Source organism: Mastigoproctus giganteus, chromosome 13 (genome assembly GCF_048544385.1).
Source record: "Mastigoproctus giganteus isolate SK-2022 chromosome 13, ASM4854438v1, whole genome shotgun sequence".
Classification (NCBI taxonomy): domain Eukaryota; kingdom Metazoa; phylum Arthropoda; class Arachnida; order Uropygi; family Thelyphonidae; genus Mastigoproctus; species Mastigoproctus giganteus.
This window is the reverse complement of record NC_143587.1, coordinates 30,291,671-30,311,926: the sequence shown is the minus strand read 5'-3', so window position 1 is coordinate 30,311,926 and position 20,256 is coordinate 30,291,671. Positions and strand designations below refer to the sequence as shown.

The window sequence follows — 20,256 nt, the reverse complement described above, 5'->3', positions numbered from 1 at the left end:
TACTACCATTAATAATAATAAAAAAAAATAAAAAAAAATAAAGTAGAAAAAAAATCAGCCTTTCAAACTTTCAAATTATTCCGGATAACCGATGTTCTACTGTAATTAAAAATTCATTAGAAAAGTTTAATGTAAATTTTGAAAAGCTGTTTTCCTTACTGAAGCAGACTGCTTTTCGACTGTGTCATGATCGCAGGAATGGAAATTACGGAGTATGTGACCTTGAATCTTAAATTAGATATGGGCAGTGAACATTAATAGACTTCTCGTAATTTAATTTCGATAGTTTCTGCAATTAATAGTCTCGTTGAATTACGTTGGACACTCATTAAATAAAAATGTATAGTTTTCCTTAATGGCACAAAAGGCTAGTTCTGATGCTGCTGAACGAGAAGCACATACTGAGCACGCGTGCTGTTTTGCTTGAATGTTCAGCAGAAATCCTTGGTAAGATGAGTCACAATCACTGCAAGAAATGTATACCAAGTCATTTATTTGTGTTGCAAAAGAGGAAAGGACTGACCAGGTGCTCAGTATCGTGTGTAATTTCCATATTGGTCTGGCCACAATCTTAAACTTGGTATCTTTAAAGAATCTGTTAAGCTGCTTGTGCCACTGGTCACCCACCGTATGGGACAGAATTAAAGTATTTTTTGATGTTACTATTGATGGTTGGGGAAGTTTTTTGTATCCTATCCTTAGCTTGTACCGCAATTTGGTTTATTGTAGCAAGAGGGTAACCCTGGTTTAAGAATCTGCTGGTTAATAATCTTAAGGACTGTAAACTCAGCGATAATGATAATTTATTCTCACTGGATGTTACTTCCCTATATACAAATGTAAACATTGAATACACATTAGATTTTCTTTGGGATATGTTAAATAACAACTCTATACCGATTAATTATATGATGCTTCCTATTAAAGGCGCCTCCGTAGCCAGGTGGGAAGGAGCAGCAGTGCGTAGCACACGCTTCTTGATTAGACCGGGGTTCGAGCCCGTCACCACCAAATACGGAGGATGCGGAAAGGTCAGGGAATGACCACCGCATATCCCGGAGCAATATGGCCTTAGTTGCTAATGCTCCTAAAAAAAAAAAAAAAAAAAAAAAGCTTCCTATTAAAGAAATTTTTCAGTTAATTAAACTTTTAGTTGAAGCCAACTATATCACCTTTCAAGACAAAGTATATAAACAAATTTTTGGTTTGCCAATGGCATTAAGTCTAAGCTGCTTAATATCCGAGGTCTATCTCTCAACGACTGAGCTTATCATTTGACGCCTTTTCTACCCCGTATCACATACTACAGGAGGTATTTAGACGATGTTCTGGTTATTACTGATAGTAGCACTATTCGAGACATTTTACATTCGTTTAATACTATTAATCCTAGATTCTATTTTACATTGGAAAGGAAAAATATGGATACCAAGTCATTAAATTTTCTAAATTACTCGGAATGCAAATAATATCCAATTTAACATCTATCGTAAACCAACAAAAACCAGTATGTCCGTTCACCTACAAAAGATCTGTTATCTTTAATCAGTTTCTCAATGCATGTAAATATTGAACAGCGGAATCTACTTTAGACTCAGAAATGCAGATATTAATTAACCAGCAGATTTTTGAATAGGGGTTATCCCATTTCTGCAATAAATCGAATTAGGGTACAAGCTAAGTATAGGATACAAAAAACTACACCAAACGACATTAGTAACATCAAAAAATACTTTAATTCTGTCCCATACAGTGGGTGAACAGTGGCACAAGCAATATAACAGATTCTTTAAATATACCGAATTTAAGATTATGGCCAGACCAATACGGAAATTACACGTGATGCTGAACAATTGCTCAGTCCTTTCCTCTTTCGTGACACAAATAAATGACTTGGTATACAACATTTCTTGAATGATTGCAACTCGTCTTACCAAGGATCTGTGCAGTGTCCGCTGAATATTCGAGTAAACCAGCATGTCTTCAGTATGTGCTTCTCATTCGGCAGCTTTAGAATTAGACTTTCATGCCATTTACAAAAACTATAACATTTTTATTTAATGAGGCCAAAATACTTAGTGTTCAATGTAATAATAAGAGACTATTAATTGCATAAATCATCGAAATTAAATTACATGAGAATTCTATTAACGTTTGCCGCCCATATCTAATCTCCGATTCTTGGTCTTCTGCATGCATGCGCGAGGACAAATAATGTCTGTTTAAGATTCAAGCTCACATACTCCATACTTTCCATTCCACGATCATGACACGGTCGAAAAGTACTGTCTTTTTCAGGAAGGAAAATCATTTTTCAAAATTTATGTTAAACTTTTAAAATAGTTTTTTGAAATGTTTTCAGTTGATTTTTTGCTGTAATCATTTTGCATTAATCTTTTATTCATTTTAAATTTCTGGAGAGTGTCATGTGGAAGTGTTCTACGTATCATTGAGGTAAATTTCTCTTATTCTGCTACAGATATTATTATGAATGTAGAATGTATTGAGCATCATAATGTCTCTGTATATACTATTAACAGTGCATGCTTAAGTTGTGCTAGCATCAGGAACATTTTAAATTTTGGCCATGGTGAAAAAAGTTTATATATACAGGAACTCCCCAACTTACCTGAGGGTTGCGTTCTGCGGAACATTACATAAGTCGGAATTTCCTCCATGTTTGTGCAGCACTAGCAACTATGCTCACTGAATTGATTGGATCAAAAAATAAATGTTCGACGAACATGTAAATAGAATTATTTATTTTATTTATTCAATTTTTTATCTTATGCGCAGGAAAAATTACAAAAGCGTGCAATTTAAAAAAAAATTCAAAATTATAAAATTACAGAAAAGAGAGGAGACAAGCATAACGTCAATAAGTTTTACTTCTCGAGCATTGTGCCAGAATCAACGTCTTCAGCTGATAAGTACGCCGCTGTGGAGGTTGAAGGCTGTGGAATTTAGAAGGGGTCAGCCGCTCAATCTTATGAAAGAACACTAATGGATGCTGGACAGTGGCCTTTTTTCTTTTCATCGTAGATTTCTTTGTAGCAAGCAAGCATATCATTAACCCTCTGTTAACTTTTAACAATTGTTTGCTATCAGGATCCATCTCCTCAAACCTCGCCATTGCCATCTCTTTGGTGATGAAGTGTCTCGGTTACTCATTTGGCTCATCTTGAGCTTTGTCATAATTTTCTTCTTTCACTATTGCTGCCTGCAAGGCAATAAGTTCTTCGTTAGATAATTCCTTCTCTTCTTCTTCTATTAACTCCTCCACGTCTTTGGCATAAACCTCCAACTGAAGTAGTTCTGCAACCTCTACAATCTTATCTTGTAACCTCTTCATATTATTCGTCTTTTTTAAATCCTTCGAAGCCTTTTACGTGCCGTGGGCATATTTTCTTCCATGCGCCATTTAAATAACTTTTAGTAATTTCTGCCCAGGCCTTATTAAAGTTTAAGATGGCGTGGTAAATATTGTAAGATTTCGAAGTCTCTTAACGTAAAATTTTTCTCATCGTCTACTGCAGACAATGCCTGAGCAAATGTTATGCGTAAATCTCCTTCTTTATCTTTGCCTTCTTCCCATGTTTATATGGGGTCGGCATTTCCGTCCTTAATTCTTTCCCTCCATTCCTCCCTATCCTGGACTTCTTCTCTCCTTCGCCCTCTCTCTTTTAAATCCTCTGCCACCTTGTCCTTCCATCTCAGATTAGGTCTCTCCCTCTTCCTCTTCCCTATCACCTCCAATTTTTCACACCTCTTCCCCACATACTCCTCACTTCTTCGTTCCACATGTCCAAGCCACTTCAACCTAGATTCCTGCATTTTTTTTACTCAAAGGCCCACCTTAACCGTACCTCTGATGTTGTCATTTCTTATCCTGGTTATGCTTAAATAGTATGCTTTTAAATTCAAAATAACACCCTGATCCATAGGTTGGTTGAGTGAAGTCGTGTTTTGCGGTAGAAATATGATTCTCACGTTCTAGATAATTGAAATCATCTAGGCATTATCAAATAGAAGCAAAATGCAGCATTTAAACCAATCCTCAAAGCGAGATATTGTTATCCATGCTCTCTGGTTCAATCGAAAATGCACAGGTAGGGTGGCTTTAATGATGCCCTTAAATATACGAGGATTTCCAGAATGGTACACAAGCAGTGGTTTTGATCACTAATCTCACGCTGCATTAGCCCCAAGCAAGAGCATGGCCTTGAAACCTGACATTATATTTCCTCTTTTTAATATAACTGCCTCCTTTAATATAACTGGATAGATCCCATCCACCCCGGGTGCCTTTCTTGTGTTTATCTTCAACAGTTTCTCCTCCACTTTACTCCCAGTTATTTCAAGATTCTGTAGCTTACTGCTAGAGTTGAATACACCTCTGGCATTCCCCTTGCTGAATAACTCCTCATGTGTGAATGTCGATGCAAAATATTCATTTAGTTTGTTAGCTACCTGAGCAGGATCATCAACAGTTGACCCATCAATATCAAGTGGACCAATCTGATTCATCCCCTCCCTTCTAGAGTTTACATAAGTAAAGAACTCTTTGCTGTTTTTCTTTGCATCCCTTGCCAAGGATTTCTCGTAATCTGCCTTCACCTGCCTAATCTCCTTTGTAACTTGGTTGCATATCAACTTGTATCTATCATAGGCTTCTGTGTCATGTGTTAATTTGTAAGTATCCCATGCATTTTTCTTCTCTGCCATATGCCTCATTAGTTCATCTGACATCCATTTTGGCCTAAACCTTGAACAATATTTCTTAGTTGGTATGTAAAGCCTAGTAGCTTCCAAGATAAGTTCTTTGAATGCTTCCCATTTTGAATTTGCTGTTGGTAACATCATCAGTTGGTCCCACTGTATAGAATTTAAATACTGTCTCAGTCCATCGTAGTCGCCTTTACGGAAGCAATAACCCTTCCCTTTACCCCTAATGGTAGTTACTTCTTTGAGTAAATCCCACTTCAGCACACTGTGATCACTGCCACCTAGTGGTTCATTTATCTGCAGATTCTTAATGCATGAAGAATCGCTGCTGATAATCAAATCAAGAGTATTACTCCCTCTAGTTGCCTCCTGAACATGCTGATGTAGAAAACAATCATCCAATAAATCCACAAAAGCCCTGCTAGTGTGTGAGTAACCAGCCCCCAAATTCCAGTCAATATCTGGGAAATTAAAATCTCCCATTATAAGACTCTCTGATTTACTGGCCCACTCTATTTCCCTGTACAGTTCCTTATTATACTCATCAGAGTCATTAGGCCTATAGCACACTCCTACTCTCAATTTTGATCTCCCAATGCTTATGTCACACCAAACTGACTCAACACTGCACTGTCCAGTGATGTCGACTGGCTTCACTTCTTTGGTTTTTGTGTTTCTTAACTAATAGCATAACCCCTCCCCCCTTCCTATCCTGTCTATCCTTTCTGTAGACGTTGTACTCCCCAAATTCCAGTTCTGCATCCCTTATATCTGTGTGACACCATGTCTCTTTGGAAATGTATGTTCGATCTGGCTTTTTTTCCCAATACAGAGCAGTCTCGTCAAGCGTTAAAAATTTTCTGTGTTGAATCACCACCGCCTTCAATAATTTTTTCAAACACATGACAAAATTTCTCTACAGCTGCAGAATTGGCACTGGCGACTTCACCGTATACTTTAACGTTGTGGAAACCAGTGCAGTGCTTGAACCTATTAAACCACCCGTTGCTTGCCACGAGCTTGGGTTGGGGTTCACCGTACTTATCCTTAATATTTTTATAAATGCTTGTTGCTTTTGCTTGAATGGTGATTAGATTCAGGGGCACTCGCTTCTGAATCTGATTTTCCATCCATATTATTAATAGCTTTTCCATCTTCGATATAGCACCTGAACACTGTTTTGTGATCACTGTTGATCTTAAGTGCATTTATCCTTTGACATGTTCGTTTATACGCGCACTCTCCTTTAAAATAGTGTTCACTGTTGAGGCAGCAAGACCTAATTCCATGCAATAGATGACAACCTTTATCCTACTTCTTACTTCTTAATCATAACCCCAGGGGCTCACATTTGGTGAGTATGGGCTTGGCACACCCAGGGTCCTAAGCTGGATATCATCATTCTCTTTTTTGGTGATTACTCTCTCTCTCTCTCTCTCTCTCTCTCTCTCTCTCTCTCTCTCTCTCAGGGTAACTCTATTTTTTTTGGCCTGTGCAGCATAAGCCTCAGGCTTCCTTGTACTATATGGCTAATAATAATAATAATTTTCATCTTCATTTCTAAATCAATTTTGTTTCATTTCCTCGCTACCACCGCACTACCACCACTTGCACTTTCCGTTGGCTGCTTTCCCTTCATCATTGTAGGCGCCTCCGTAGCCAGGTGGGAAGGAGCAGCAGTGCATAGCACACGCTTCTTGCTTAGACCGGGGTTCGAGCCCGTCACCACCAAATACGGAGGATGCGGAAAGATCAGGGAATGACCACCGCATATCCCGGAGCAATATGGCCTTAGTTGCTAATGCTCCTGAAAAGAAAATAACAACCTTCATCATTGTAACACGTAATAGTAATGAAGAGAAGATTCTGAAAATTTATTTGTTTTTTATGATTGAAGATTTCAGTGAAGGGGAACACATTGGGTTCATTTTATGATATTTTCATGATACCTCCATTTATTCTTATGGGATGCAAAATACGTTTCCGCGATTATTTGAAGTTTGCACTGCCAGAAAAAACTTACCTAAAGTCGAATTTCCATAAGTCGAGTATTACATAAGTATTACATAAGTTGTACAGCTATTGCTGTTTGAATTTTAAAAAATTGGCTACAGGTTCAATGGTAAAAAATTATATAAATAAACAAATATAAGCAGATACACGTAGTAAAATGTTTATTCATGCTGGGTATAGCATTTGCTTATTCTTATTTTTTATTGTACTGTAGAATTTCAGAATAATGGCACCTTTGGAGATTGTAGGCGCCATTATTTCGATTTTTCCATTATCTAGAAAGTTTTTTTTAAAATATATTCAATGCAGAAATAATGAGGCTAAATAAGGAATAGTGAGATTAAGAACATAAGAATGCACATAAACATACTTGAGTATATAAACATAAAAAAGGGAAAAAAATTTCTATTCTAGCTGATCCCCTTCGAATATGTCTGCTTTAGATGTAGAGAGTTCCATTTCTGTCACTGTTTCAGCCGACTGATTTTCTTGGGCAGTGTCTAATTTTCAGTTTCCATGCCTTATTTTAAATGTAGTTAACCATCCATCACTAAAAGCAATTGTTGTATCAATGCCCATTTTTCTTTAAAATATTTTGCTTTGGCAGTAATCATTGACCCTGATATAGCCATACCTTCTGTTTTTATTAAAACAATACCGATACTTTCAATAAAAACCACTTGTGCAGCACTATTTAAGGTTTCTTACTTTTGGCTGTGTTAACTTTTTCTCTCAGCTATTTGTTGTTAGCTTCTGAACATGCAGTAAAGTCTAAAAGTTTGTGCTTTAAATATTTAATTGTACAATGTTGACGATCCAATGTTATATTCCACCATTAATACACTCCTACTTACGCACCATTCTATTTTCTTTATTATATCACAGTGGTTTTAAACTGGAGTGCCGCAACAGCATTCCTAAGTGCCATGTAATTTGGGTTTTAGTTACTTAAACATATCTTTTTTTAAAAATTTATGTATTTCATTATAAAAGGTGTACATACATCCTTATTATTGCATTCCATAAACCACAATGATAGTATTTACATATGCTGATCATTCTGTTTACAATTCCGAAATAAATAAAAAAATACAAAAATCCTCACATTATAAAAGAAGTTTCGTTATATACAATATTACTTTATGGTTAACTTTGGTATCTATATCATATAACATATATTTTTAATATTAGATATATATATAATCAGATCTAACAGGTGGAAAATTGAGCAGTGGTACCACAGAATAAAATAAATTACTAAAAAATAAATAAATTATTAAAAAAAAAAGGTCAAACCACTGTTATATCAAGTTTGTCACTAAGCTTTAATGTTGTTCTTTTCTTCTCTGTATGAGGTTTGTTAACTTTAGGAGCCATAGTGAGGGGTTTTTAATTTAAAATAAGTGTAAAACAGTGTTATAGTTGAGTAGGAGACCGGTGGAATTACTTAGCAAGTACAGGTCACTGTTGAAAAAAAGCCGTGAATTAGGGTTGAATTTGAAAGTGTCTGCAATTCTGCCCAGACACGATAGGAGGGAGTATATGATGAGAGCCTTGTCGATCAATTCGGCCCTGGAGGAATTGTGCAAGGCTCAAGGGGTAGAATTTTTTTTCAGCCTGGACTGTACTTGTTAACAGGAAAGATTGCTTCTACAGGGATGGGATACACTTAAATAGAAAGGGTGCAAGAATTTTTGCTGATGCTGTCGAGGCAGTGTTAGGTGGGTCGGAAAACTGCTAGTTGGGGGGGATACAAGGATGAATAGATTAACAGTAGCCACTGGCAGAGGTGGAAGTGATTCTTGCACTGCTTCTATTGAAATGAGCAGAAGCCTGAAAAACAAGATGCAGGATATTTCAGAGACTGCTGGGAGTCATTGCGGTACATGTAAACACATGGGTTGTGTTAGGATAGCTAAGAATAGAAACAGGTTCATATATACCTGCGTGTACACCAATGCTAGGAGTTTGGTAAATAAATTTGATGAATTTGAGGTATTGCTCAAAACATCAAAGGCAGATATTGTTGGGATATCAGAGACGTGGTGTCACACAGATATAAGTAATGCGGAACTGGAATTTGGGGTATACAACGTGTATAGAAAGGATAGACAGGACAGGAGGGGAGGAGGGGTTATGCTATTAGTTAAGAAACACATAAAGTCCAAGGAAGTGAAGCCAGTCGACATCGATGGACAGGGCAGTGTCGAGTCAGTTTGGTGTGACATAAGCATAGGGAAATCAAAATTGAGAGTAGGAGTGTGCTATAGGCCTAATGACTCTGATGAGTATAATAAGATATTGTACAGGGAAATAGAGTGGGCCAGTAAATCAGAGAGTCTTATAATGGGGGATTTTAATTTCCCAGATATTGACTGGAATTTGTGGGTTGGTCACTCGCACACTAGCAAGGCTTTTGTGGATTTATTGGATGATTGTTTTCTACATCAGCATGTTCGTGAGGCAACAAGAGGGAGCAATACTCTTGATCTGATTATCAGTAGTGATTCTTCATGCATTAAGAATCTGCAGATAAATGAACCACTAGGCGGCAGTGATCACAGTGTGTTGAAGTGGGATTTACTCAAGGAGGTAACTACCATCAGAGGTAAAGGGAAGGGTTTTTGTTTTCGTAAAGGCGACTATGATGGTCTGAGACAGTATTTAAATTCTATACAGTGGGACCAACTGATGATGTTACCAACAGCAAACTCAAAATGGGAAGCATTCAAGGAACTAATCTTGGAGGCTACCAGGCTTTACATACCAACTAAGAAATATTGTTCAAGGTTTAGGCCTAAATGGTTGTCAGATGAACTAATGAGACATGTGGCAGAGAAGAAAAATGCATGGGATACGTACAAATTAATGGGCGACATGGAAGCCTATGATAGATATAAGTTGGTCTGTAACCAAGTCAGAAAGGAGATTAGGCAGGCAAAGGCGGACTACGAAAAATCCTTGGCAAACGATGCAAAGAAAAACAGAAGAGTTCTTTACATATTTAAACTCAAGAAGGAAAGGGATGAATCAGATTGGTCCACTGGATATTGATGGTTCAACAGTTGAGGATCCTGCTCAGGTGGCTAACAATCTAAACGAGTATTTTGCATCTACATTCACGCGTGAGGAGTTATTCAGGAAGGAGAATGATGTAGGTAAAGTAAACATTGGCAGTGAGCTGGATGATTTTGTAATAACTGAGAGGAAAGTGGAGGAGAGATTGTTGAGGATAAACATAAAAAAGGCACCTGGGGTGGATGGGATCTATCCAGTTATATTAAAGGAGGCAGCAAAGGAAGTAAGCAAACCCCTAGCCATAATTATGAGAGCTTCTTTGGACTCAGGGGAGGTACCCTTAGACTGAAGATGTGCAAATGTGACCCCAATTCACAAAGGAGGATCAAAGGTTGACACAAGTAATTATAGACCTGTGAGTTTAACTTCTGTTCCAGGTAAATTAATGGAGGCACTGGTTAAAGAAGCACTGCAGGATCATCTAGACAAGAATTCAGTTATAGCTCAGATGCAGCATGGTTTTGTTAAGGGCAGGTCTTGCCTGACCAATTTGATTGGATACTATGATGTCACAAAATAACTGGATGCAGGGAATAACTTTGATATTATATATTTGGATCTTAGAAAGGCTTTTGATACTGTTGCGCATGGAAGACTGCTGCACAAATTGGAGAAGTGTGCATTGGAGGCAAATTGCTGCTATGGATAAAGGGATGGTTGAGTGGCAGAAGACAGAGAGTGGTAATCAATGGACATTGCTCAACGTGGACTAATGTTATTAGTGGAGTTCCTCAGGGTTCAGTGTTGGGTCCGTTGTTGTTTTCGGTGTTTATGAATGATATTGATGATGGGATATTAAGTTTAATGTCCAAGTTTGCAGATGATACAAAGGTTGGCAGGGTTGTTAAGGACACTACTGACGCTATGCTGCTGCAACAGGATCTGGAAAGGTTGAACAGATGGGCTGAGAGGTTAAAATGAAGTTTAACATTGACAAATGTAAAGTACTACATATGGGAAACAGTAACCCCAGAGCAACGTATCAACTCTGCGGTACTACACTGACAGTGGTGGAGAATGAAAAGGACCTGGGGGTAATTGTGCAGGCAGATATGAAGTTCTCTGAGCAGTGCAGACGAGCTGCAAGAGTAGCTCATGGTGTCTTGTCAATGATATACAGGAATTTTTCTTGCAGGGATAAGGAGGTGATTATTCCCTTGTATAAGGCAACGGTTAGGCCACATCTTGAGTACTGTATACACATCTGGAGGCCTCATTTCAAGAAGGATGTAGAGCTGCTGGAACGGGTACAGAGAAGGGCAACAAGATTAGTGAATGGAACAAAGGGTTGCTCTTACAAAGAAAGGCTTAAGTTTTGCAAATTACAGAGTCTGGAGACTAGGCACCGGCAAGGTGATCTGATAGAGGTGTATAAGGCTTTGAATGGTTTGAGCATGCTCAATGCCAATGGGATTCTTCATCTTGGTCAGAATAATCACCTCAGAGGGCATAAATTCAAATTGAGGAAGGACGGATGTCGGATAGATGTGCGGAAATTTGCCTTTGGTCAGCGGGTGGTTGGTTGGTTGGTGGAACCGACTTCCATCACTTGTTTTGAAGTTGATAGCCTAAACAAATTTAAAGCTCAACTGGACAGGTATTTCGAACGAACGGAGGGGTGAAATGGGAGTGGTGTGTGTGTGTGTGTGTGTGTTTTTTTTTTTTTTTTTTGGCTGATGCTGAATAAGCTTGCTTTCTTGCATCATATGCCTCTGCTAATGCTAATGCTATAATCCGTGATATCAGTGCAGAATTCACTTTCAATATGGCAAAGGTAAACAAATACTGTAATCATACAAATACTTGCTATTTTCTTTTCTGGCACTGCAAGACTATGTGAACACTCTATGTGAACTCTATGTGAACATCCTATCTCATTGTGCCATTAGCTGGAATGTTCTGTTATTTGGGGTGGTGTTATTTTGGCAGTCTACTGTATTTTACCTTAAATTCCATAGTGGTTTTTTTTTTATATTGAATTCAAACAGCCATAGCCTGTAACCCTTTGGTATCAGACATCGTTTATATAAATTTTTTCATTGTTTTCAGGTACTGAATTGACGTATTCTGATTCATTATGGCCCCACATGTTATGAAAAGTCCTGATATTCGTAGAATGTGGATATATCTTAATTTTCTCAGACTTGTTTTAGCTTTCTGTGCAACCCATTATATATCTACACTAGTGGCAAAAAAGTTAGGAACAAACAATGTGCAAATATATTTTTAAATGTAAATAACCTTCTTGGGGCCATTCTCATGTTACCTCCCACTAGATGCCCATTATTTGTCCCTAACTGTGGAGTGTTATGAGAGATGTCACCGTTCGTCAACTTGTTTCTGAACTTTTCTAGATTTAAAGGGCTTGTATCCAAGCATGCCATATATCTGTCCGTTTAATGAAAGGGTCTTCATGCACACCAACCAGCTACGTTCCCTTAACCCTTATACAAAAAAAAAAAAAAAAAAAGCCCATTTGAATGCACTTTCATTTCGAGGAAATTGGGAAGCAAATTCCATATTGCTAACTTCACAGAAAGATACATTTGTAGGTGGTGGTTTAATGAGGATTGCTGAAATCACTATCTGTAGCCTTATTTTATGGGTTCCTGTGAGGAAAATAAAGTATTATGATAAGATCTTATTTTCTCTCTTTTGGCAGTAGGGCCATTCTTTTAACTCTTGTTCAGTCACACTGCTGTCTGTTAAACTCAATTTTCATCATAATTTTTTTTTTTTTTTTTTTTTTTTTAAATGTGTTTTATGTAATTTATCCCATTTCTTATCTCTTGAAATTCGTGTGGCATATATTCGTCATCTTCTGTTATACCCACCACCTCCTTCAGTTGTTTTCCTCATCAGCAAAAGCACATGCCACAACTCAATTTTCAGTAAATACACAACTGGTAGTATAGTGAGCCACATTGTAGAATGTCATTGTTGTGAAAATGCTGCCATTATTCATCCATTATTAATTCCTACATTGCCCCACCACCAGGTTTGGGGGGGGTGACTTATAATCACTTTTTTGGTTTGTTACTCGACATTGGGATATTTGGCCATATTGGCCAAGTTTGTGAGATAATTCAGATTTTGTGGCCTGAGAAACCTGGGTTAACCAATTGGGGGGGGGGGGACTCATTACAAAATTGACTAACAACATCACTGATAAATGGGAGTTATGCACTCCAGCTATTCCAAAAAAAAGATATAACAGATAAATGCAAGAGCAAAAAAACTACTGCATCGTTTAGAGAAAATTGGCAGAGAAAGGTACATAGAAGGATATAATTTCATTCCCAAGTGTAAAAAATAAAAAAGAATTTGTGGCATCTCTCAGACACTCTGCAGCTGACAAAAAGGTAACAGACAATAATGCAAACTTTCATGGAGTTGTCTTAGTGAACCAGTAACTTTGCAAGGGGGGGGATATAGCTTGGGATACTCCAGAGGAAGTTTCCACCACAAAGCCCCCACCCCCCAATTTAATCGCGATCAGATTAGCATTAACTGACAGTCATCATTCTTAGAGTGAATAGTTGATGTTCATGTTTTGCCTACATTGCTATTAACAGGGATTACTTGACTTGTAGGGAATGTTTCCGTGGATTGTTGATATGCTGTTTTTGGTCATTTAAATTTCCAGTTGAAATTTGTCCAGTTTTGTGTGTTAAACATGGAAACAAATGTCTTGCTGAAGCATTGCTGTAATCTAATTAAACAGTTTTTGATTTATTTACATTTTGTTTGTTCAATAAATGATGTAAATCTCGAATGGTATAGCATGCAGGATAATTTTTAAAATACCCAACGTAAATTCTGAATCAGTTATTAAATGCAAGCATAATAGCTACCAACAAGGTATACCAAAAAATAGCCGTCATGGAAAAATGGACTAGTGATTCAAAGGTGAGAAAGAAGGAAATAAAATTGAAGGGGGATAGTCATCATTGGAATTGCAGTGGCCCCCCCTCCCATAGAGTTGGGAGACAACGTTGCAAAACATCTGATGTATAGAGTTTTAATAAATTTATTCAGAATTTATGCCAGTATAAGCACTTCATTTATTTTATTTGTAACCTAGCTTTTGAACACTAGTGTCTACTATAATGTGTATTTAAATAAATATGCACTTGGTGCCTTAGGACCAAAGCTGCTTAAAATTAAAAATCTAATCTAGGTAAGTAGTACTTATAGTATAGTAAATATTTAAAACTAAGTTAATGAATGTCTAAATTATGTATCTTACTAATATAATGTTAAAGGTTAACTGTTAACCTTTGACATTAAATTAGGTTAGTTTATTTGATCTTTGAATTTTGTTTTCAGGCAACAGGGACTATACAGGTTGCCACATGAATCTAGTAGATCAAAAGATAGAAGCCATGATCGTCAGTCATCAGTTGGGAGTAGCAAAAGTAAGTTTATTTTTCTTTAATCTTTTTTAAGATATTCATTTAATCTGTTAATGGTTAAATGTTTTACTGTGAATCCTCCCCCTGCACTGGAACGACCTGGCAAAAAAGTAGTCTTTGTTTTCCATATCATGCCAGTTTGTTCTCTTCTCTCTCATTGTGTTTTTTTTTTTTTTTCTTTTTAATTATATACAAGGAGGAAGGGGCAAAAAGTTTGTGGCCTGAGTATGAAAGAGTAGTGGTATAGTGTTAAAAAGTTTCTGCACTTAATGTACAACACTTCAAATACTGATCCACCAAGTTTCATGCAATTTCAATGATAATGCCTTTTTTTAAATTACAGATCCTGAAATGAACAAAGTTCTGTGAATGAGGAAAGATGGTCAAAATCAGTCACCATGCAGTCATCCAATATTTGGGAAAAGAGACTAATGGTAAAGGCAGTTCATGGGGATATATGGTTACAACATGCTATTCCCTTGCTATTCCACTGTTAAATGGGCAGTGCAATTTAAACGAGGGAAGGAGAGTCTGGAAGATGACCCACACTGTGGAAAACCTGCAGTATCCATCACTACAGGAGTTGTTGACAGTGTGCATGATCTGGTGGTGAGATTGACCAGTGACAAAGCAATACATTGCTAGCATCTTAGGTATCTCATCTGAATGCATAATAAGAGATGTTCTTGCAATGAAAAAGCTGTCAGCACAATGGGTACCAAAGTTGTTGACATCTACCTTGGGGTGTAGGTCATCACTTTCAGCCATAGACAAAGCACTGTCTTTCCATTGTTTTTGTGCAAACAATGGAAAGACGGCTATTCTACCCCTCCAGAGAAAGCCATGTCGATTCCTTCTGCTGGCAAGGTGATGGCATCAGTTTTTTGGGATGCTGACGGAGATTGCTAGTGAATTACCTTCAAAAAGGCCAGACAGTTACAGGGAAATATTACTTAGATTCTACAAGGCATTTGCATGAAAATATCCAAGACAAATGCCAAGGAAAACTCAGCAAAGGAGTCTTGTCTGACCAGGACAATGCACTTGCTACTAGTTTGCCATTGCCATGGTTGCACTGCATGAGTGCAGTTTTGAAATCTTGGACCATTCTTGTATTCACAAGGTCTAGCACCATTGGATATTCATCTGTTTCCTAATTTGAAAAAATGCCTGGCTGGCATCCATTTTCCCACCAACAGTGATGTCATTGCTTCAATGAATGCATTTCTGGAGGTTCAAGAGAAAACTTTCTTTGCAGCTGGAATCAATGCATTGCAGCATTGGTGACAAAAGTATATTGGCTGTACTATGTTGAAAAGTAACATTTTGCCAAGCTCTTTTTGCACCTAGGCTGCTTTGGATAAGAAGCATCAATCCATGCATTATATCTTACCTATCTTTATTAAATACATTATACATAGTATAATGTATTTAATAAAGATAGGTAAGTTGTTGGTGTAGTTGGTTGGTTGCTATGTATCTGAATGAGGACAAGATACAAAGATTATTCACTCATGACATTATTTTAAGCTAGTGGTGTATGTGTAAAATAATAGCTTATGATGTTTTGTTTGTGTGTGTGTGCTGCATGCTGATGTTTACAACTTGAGAATTGTCTATACACCATTGATTTTATAAAGACAACTCTAGAATTATGGAAACCAATCCGAATGCAGTTTTTTGGGTTAAATGGAACCAAATATATCTTAAACTATGTATATTCATTCATTTTTTCCTTACTTTTTATTTCAAAATCTGAGTATGATTTTTTGAGCTGGTAAATACAGTATGTGAAATTTCCACACAAATGATCTACCATGTGCACATTGTCTCTGCATTGTCTTTATAAAATGCTAGATCATTTTAAATTAAACCGTAATATGCTAAAAAAATTTTTTTACTGACTACTATGAAAGTCTGTTTGCATCATTTTCTATAAGAGACAAGAAATTGTGTCTAGTCAGTTAGAGAGATTATTTGACACAAATGACTTTCTTTGATGAAGTTTTTAGATATTTTGGTACACCATGAATTATTCATGATATCCACCTAAAATTAGAGAATTGAAGTGTAAGTTTTTTTATAAATAGTTTCTTTTGGGTAATTTAGGAAACCAATACAGATAGATATCTGATTTCTCTAAGTATTTTATTGGAATAGTAAAAGTGTGAAAATAATTAAGTGAAATATAATATTGCACCTTTAGCTGAAAAACATTCCACGTCAAGTACAGATCGAAATCTGCATCATCAATCATCTCGCTCACATAGTGAACGGCATACTCATCAGTCTGCTAGCACAGGAAAAATAGTTAATTCTTCAAGTAGGACTCTTGACCACAGCCATCGTGGTAATAGTGGAAACATACAATTTAAAGAAGACCATACCCGTAGTGAGTGTCGAAGTGGAGAAAAGGGAGAAAGGAGGACAGAAATTAGAAAAAGTAGTGAAGGTAAGATTAAGTTAGAATTTTCAGTTTCTTAATCAGAATATAAATATTTATGACATATGATTTAGATTGACTTTTACATAATTAACAACACAGATCCTCATATTATAAAAAGGGCACTAAATTTATTATTAAAACCTTTTTGTGGAAGATTAACTAAATGAAGTAAATTTCTGATATAGTGATTAAAGGCAATTTTATAGATAATACTAAACCTGGAAATTTAAAGACAACTCTTTATTTATAAGTTGGGGAAAAATACAGAAATTACGTGGAAAACTTTCCAATTGCAAGAGGGGGTGAAAATACTTGTTTTTTAAATTCATGTAATGCCTTGTTTAAAATTCATATAATGCCAACTTCCCAAAACAGATGATATCAAGTAAATGCATGCATTGGCAGTTTTTAAATGTATTTGCGTGATTAACTTTATCTGTATGTTACATAAGTTATAAATGATAAATTAATTATTACCAGGGTATCAAATTAACACAAATCAAAAATACCCAAGGTCTGATAAATTACTGGTCACTTATACAATTATGAACATCTTCTAAATTGCATGCTAATAAAGCTCCATAAGATTTAAGAATATAATGTTTTCAGGAATGAACAGTCTTCAAATATTTATCTATCTCCCCCTCTAATCAAATACAAATGGATAAAAGGTGTTAGTAGTTTAGCACTTGTACTAAGAGTCTTTATTGAAAGTCTTGGAAAGATACAGACTGCAGCAATCATAAAACAAAAAGCTTGCAGTCCAAGATCAAACTGCTAGGTCAACCTGTAAAAACTAGTCATGTGCTGGATTTCTTAGTCACCAAATAATGAGGAGAAAAGTAGATTTTTAAGGTCCTGGACTAATGAATCGGAAGCTACTTTTCTTCCTTCTTCAGAGGAAGAAATGAAGTTAAGTTTTAAACTGTATTGGTGAAGAATTACACAGTGTGACAATTGGAAAATGAGACTAATGATGGAAAAATAATAATGATCCAACTATGTTAAGGAAACTAACCTTGGTTTATTCAAAGTAACTTACTGGATCTACGCACTGCATGCAGTGATCGTGAAGCAACTGAAACGACTGGTAGAGGGCTGCGACTGGTTTACTTTCAATACTCTCATCATAGCTCTTTGAATGGTGTCGATATCATGAAAATAACAGCCTTTTGGTGGTGCTTTGAGCTTCAGGAACAAGAAGTCACATGGGGCTAAGTCTGATGAATATGGTGAGTGTGACAGTATGCATACTTTATTGCTAGCCAAGAACTCTTGAACAACGAGAGCCTTGTGACTTGGTGCATTATCATGCAAGAGTAACCAAATACTGAAGCCACACAGCAGATTCCCTGCAACAAATGTTTAAAACGTCCAGATAGTAGGCAGCAGTAAAACTTTGGCCAGTGGGCAAGAACTCTTTGTTCACAATTCCCTTACTACATTAGAAAGTGATGAGTATAGTTTTGATTTTCAACCTTCTTGGTGAACTGTTTTGGCTAGCAAAAAGTTTGCCAACTTCCACTGCACACTCACTTTGTTGCAGGGTCATTCTGAAAACACCACGTCTCCTTTATCTGTAACAATCAAATTCAGGAAGTTGTTTGCTTTCATTGGCCTCATTGAGTTCTCTGCAGTGTTCAACTAGTGAGTGTCATTGACTGTCTGTTAACAAATGTGGAACAAACTGTTTGTTTTCTTCAAAACTTTAGGTGGTTATTATTTGTTGAATAGTTTCCTTATTAACGCACAGATCTTCTGAAACCACTCGGAGCATTGCAAGGCAATTCTCTCCATACACTTGCTTCATCATTTGAAACATTTAATTACAGCGTCTGGAGACTAGGCACCTGTCAGGTGATCTGATTGAGGTGTATAAAGTCTTGAATGGTTTGAGCATGCTCGTTGCGGATGGGATTCTTCCTCTTGCTCAGAATAATTGCCTGAGAGGGCATAAATTCAAATTGAGGAAAGACAGTTGTAGGATAGATGTGCGGAAGTTTGCCTTTAGCCAGTGGGTGGTTGATTGGTGGAACAAACTTCCATCTGTTGTTGTAGAAGTTGTTAGCTTAAATAGATTCAAGGCAGAACTTGACAAACATTTGGAGCGAGTGGATTGGTGAAATAAGGGTGTTTTTTTTTTTTTTTTTTGGCTGATTCTATATAAGCTTGCTTTCTTGCATCATGTGCCTTTGCTAATGCTAACATTTCCATGGCACTGTGTTCAACTGGACAAAAGTGCCCAATTGAACACAAAACTTGATTTTTTCTCTTTGTTCCATTGTCCCTCCACAATGCAGATACGGGAGCATTGCATGTTCTGAAATGGCAGCAATTTCCGCCGACTTTGACTGCAGTGCTCGTGAAACAATCACCCTTTCATTTCATATTTACTTCTAGCAAATGGCACCACCAGCATTCGTCTCATTTTCCAATTTCCACACTGTGTATAACATGTAGGAAGCCAGCTCTGTAATCACTCAAATAAGGAGGCCTGGAATTTGAAGTTTCTCCACATCCTTATTATAACCAATTTGCCATGAAGGCTGGCTTTCAGTCAAAAGAATTTTGCCTGAACAGCTTATGAAAACTTCTATTTTTTGTATGCCATTTAATAATCACTTGATATATTTAGTACAGTACAAAGCACTGTAAAATTGTATTGTGTTCAGCAGGATATATGTAGAAAAATGATACATTAAATTGGAGACAACTTCTTCATCTACAAGTACAAGTACATTTTTAATTTTAGCATTAGCTAAAATTAAAAATGTACTAGTAGAGGCATATGATGCAAGAAAGCAAGCTTATGCAGCATCAGCCAAAAAAAAAAAAAAAAAAAAAAATACACTTCCATTTCACTCTTCTGTTCATTCGAAATACCTGTCCAGCCGAGCCTTAAATTTATTTAGGATATAAACCTCCACAACAAGGAATGGAAGACTGTTCCACCAAACAACCACCCGCTGGCTAAAGGCAAATTTCTGCACATCTATCCTACATCTGACTTTCCTCGATCTGATTTTAATCCCTCTCAGGTGATTATTCTGAGCAAGAGGAAGAATCCCATCGGCATTGAGCATACTCAAACCATTCAGGGCTTTATACACCTCTATCAGATCACTTTGCCGGTGCCTTGTCTGCAGACACTGTAATTTGCAAATCTTAAGCCTTTCTTTGTAAGAGCAACCCTTTGTTCCATTCACTGTTCTTGTTGCCCTTCTCTGTACTTGTTCCAGCAGCTCTACATCCTTGAAATGAGGCCTCCAGACCTGTATACAGTACTCAAGGTGTGGCCTGACCATTGCCTTATGCAAGGGAATAATCACCTCCTTATCCCTGCTAGAAAAATTCCTGTATATCATTGACAAGACACCATGAGTTACTCTTGCAGCCCGTCTGCACTGTTCAGAGAACTTCATATCTGCCTGCACAATAACCCCCAGGTCCTTTTCATTCTGTACCACTGTCAGTGGTAGAGAATGAAAAGGACCTGGGGGTTATAAAGTGTAGGAAAAGTGTAGTACCACAGAGTTGATACATTGCTCTGGGGTTGCTGTTTCCCATATGTAGTACTTT

The 20,256-nt window shown here is 37.0% G+C and overlaps 1 protein-coding gene across 4 annotated transcripts in view; it reads left to right on the top strand.

The window, feature by feature from the left end:
• wcy (WW domain-containing adapter protein with coiled-coil wacky) overlaps positions 1-20,256 on the top strand; it is a 252,625-nt gene that overhangs the window by 159,257 nt on the left and 73,112 nt on the right. For all 4 annotated transcript variants that reach the window (XM_090388071.1, XM_090388070.1, XM_090388074.1 and 1 more), the window contains exons 6-7: positions 14,146-14,234; positions 16,438-16,683. In XM_090388071.1, the coding sequence (XP_090244197.1) occupies positions 14,146-14,234; positions 16,438-16,683 (335 nt within the window). The remainder of the gene's footprint in view (positions 1-14,145; positions 14,235-16,437; positions 16,684-20,256) is intronic.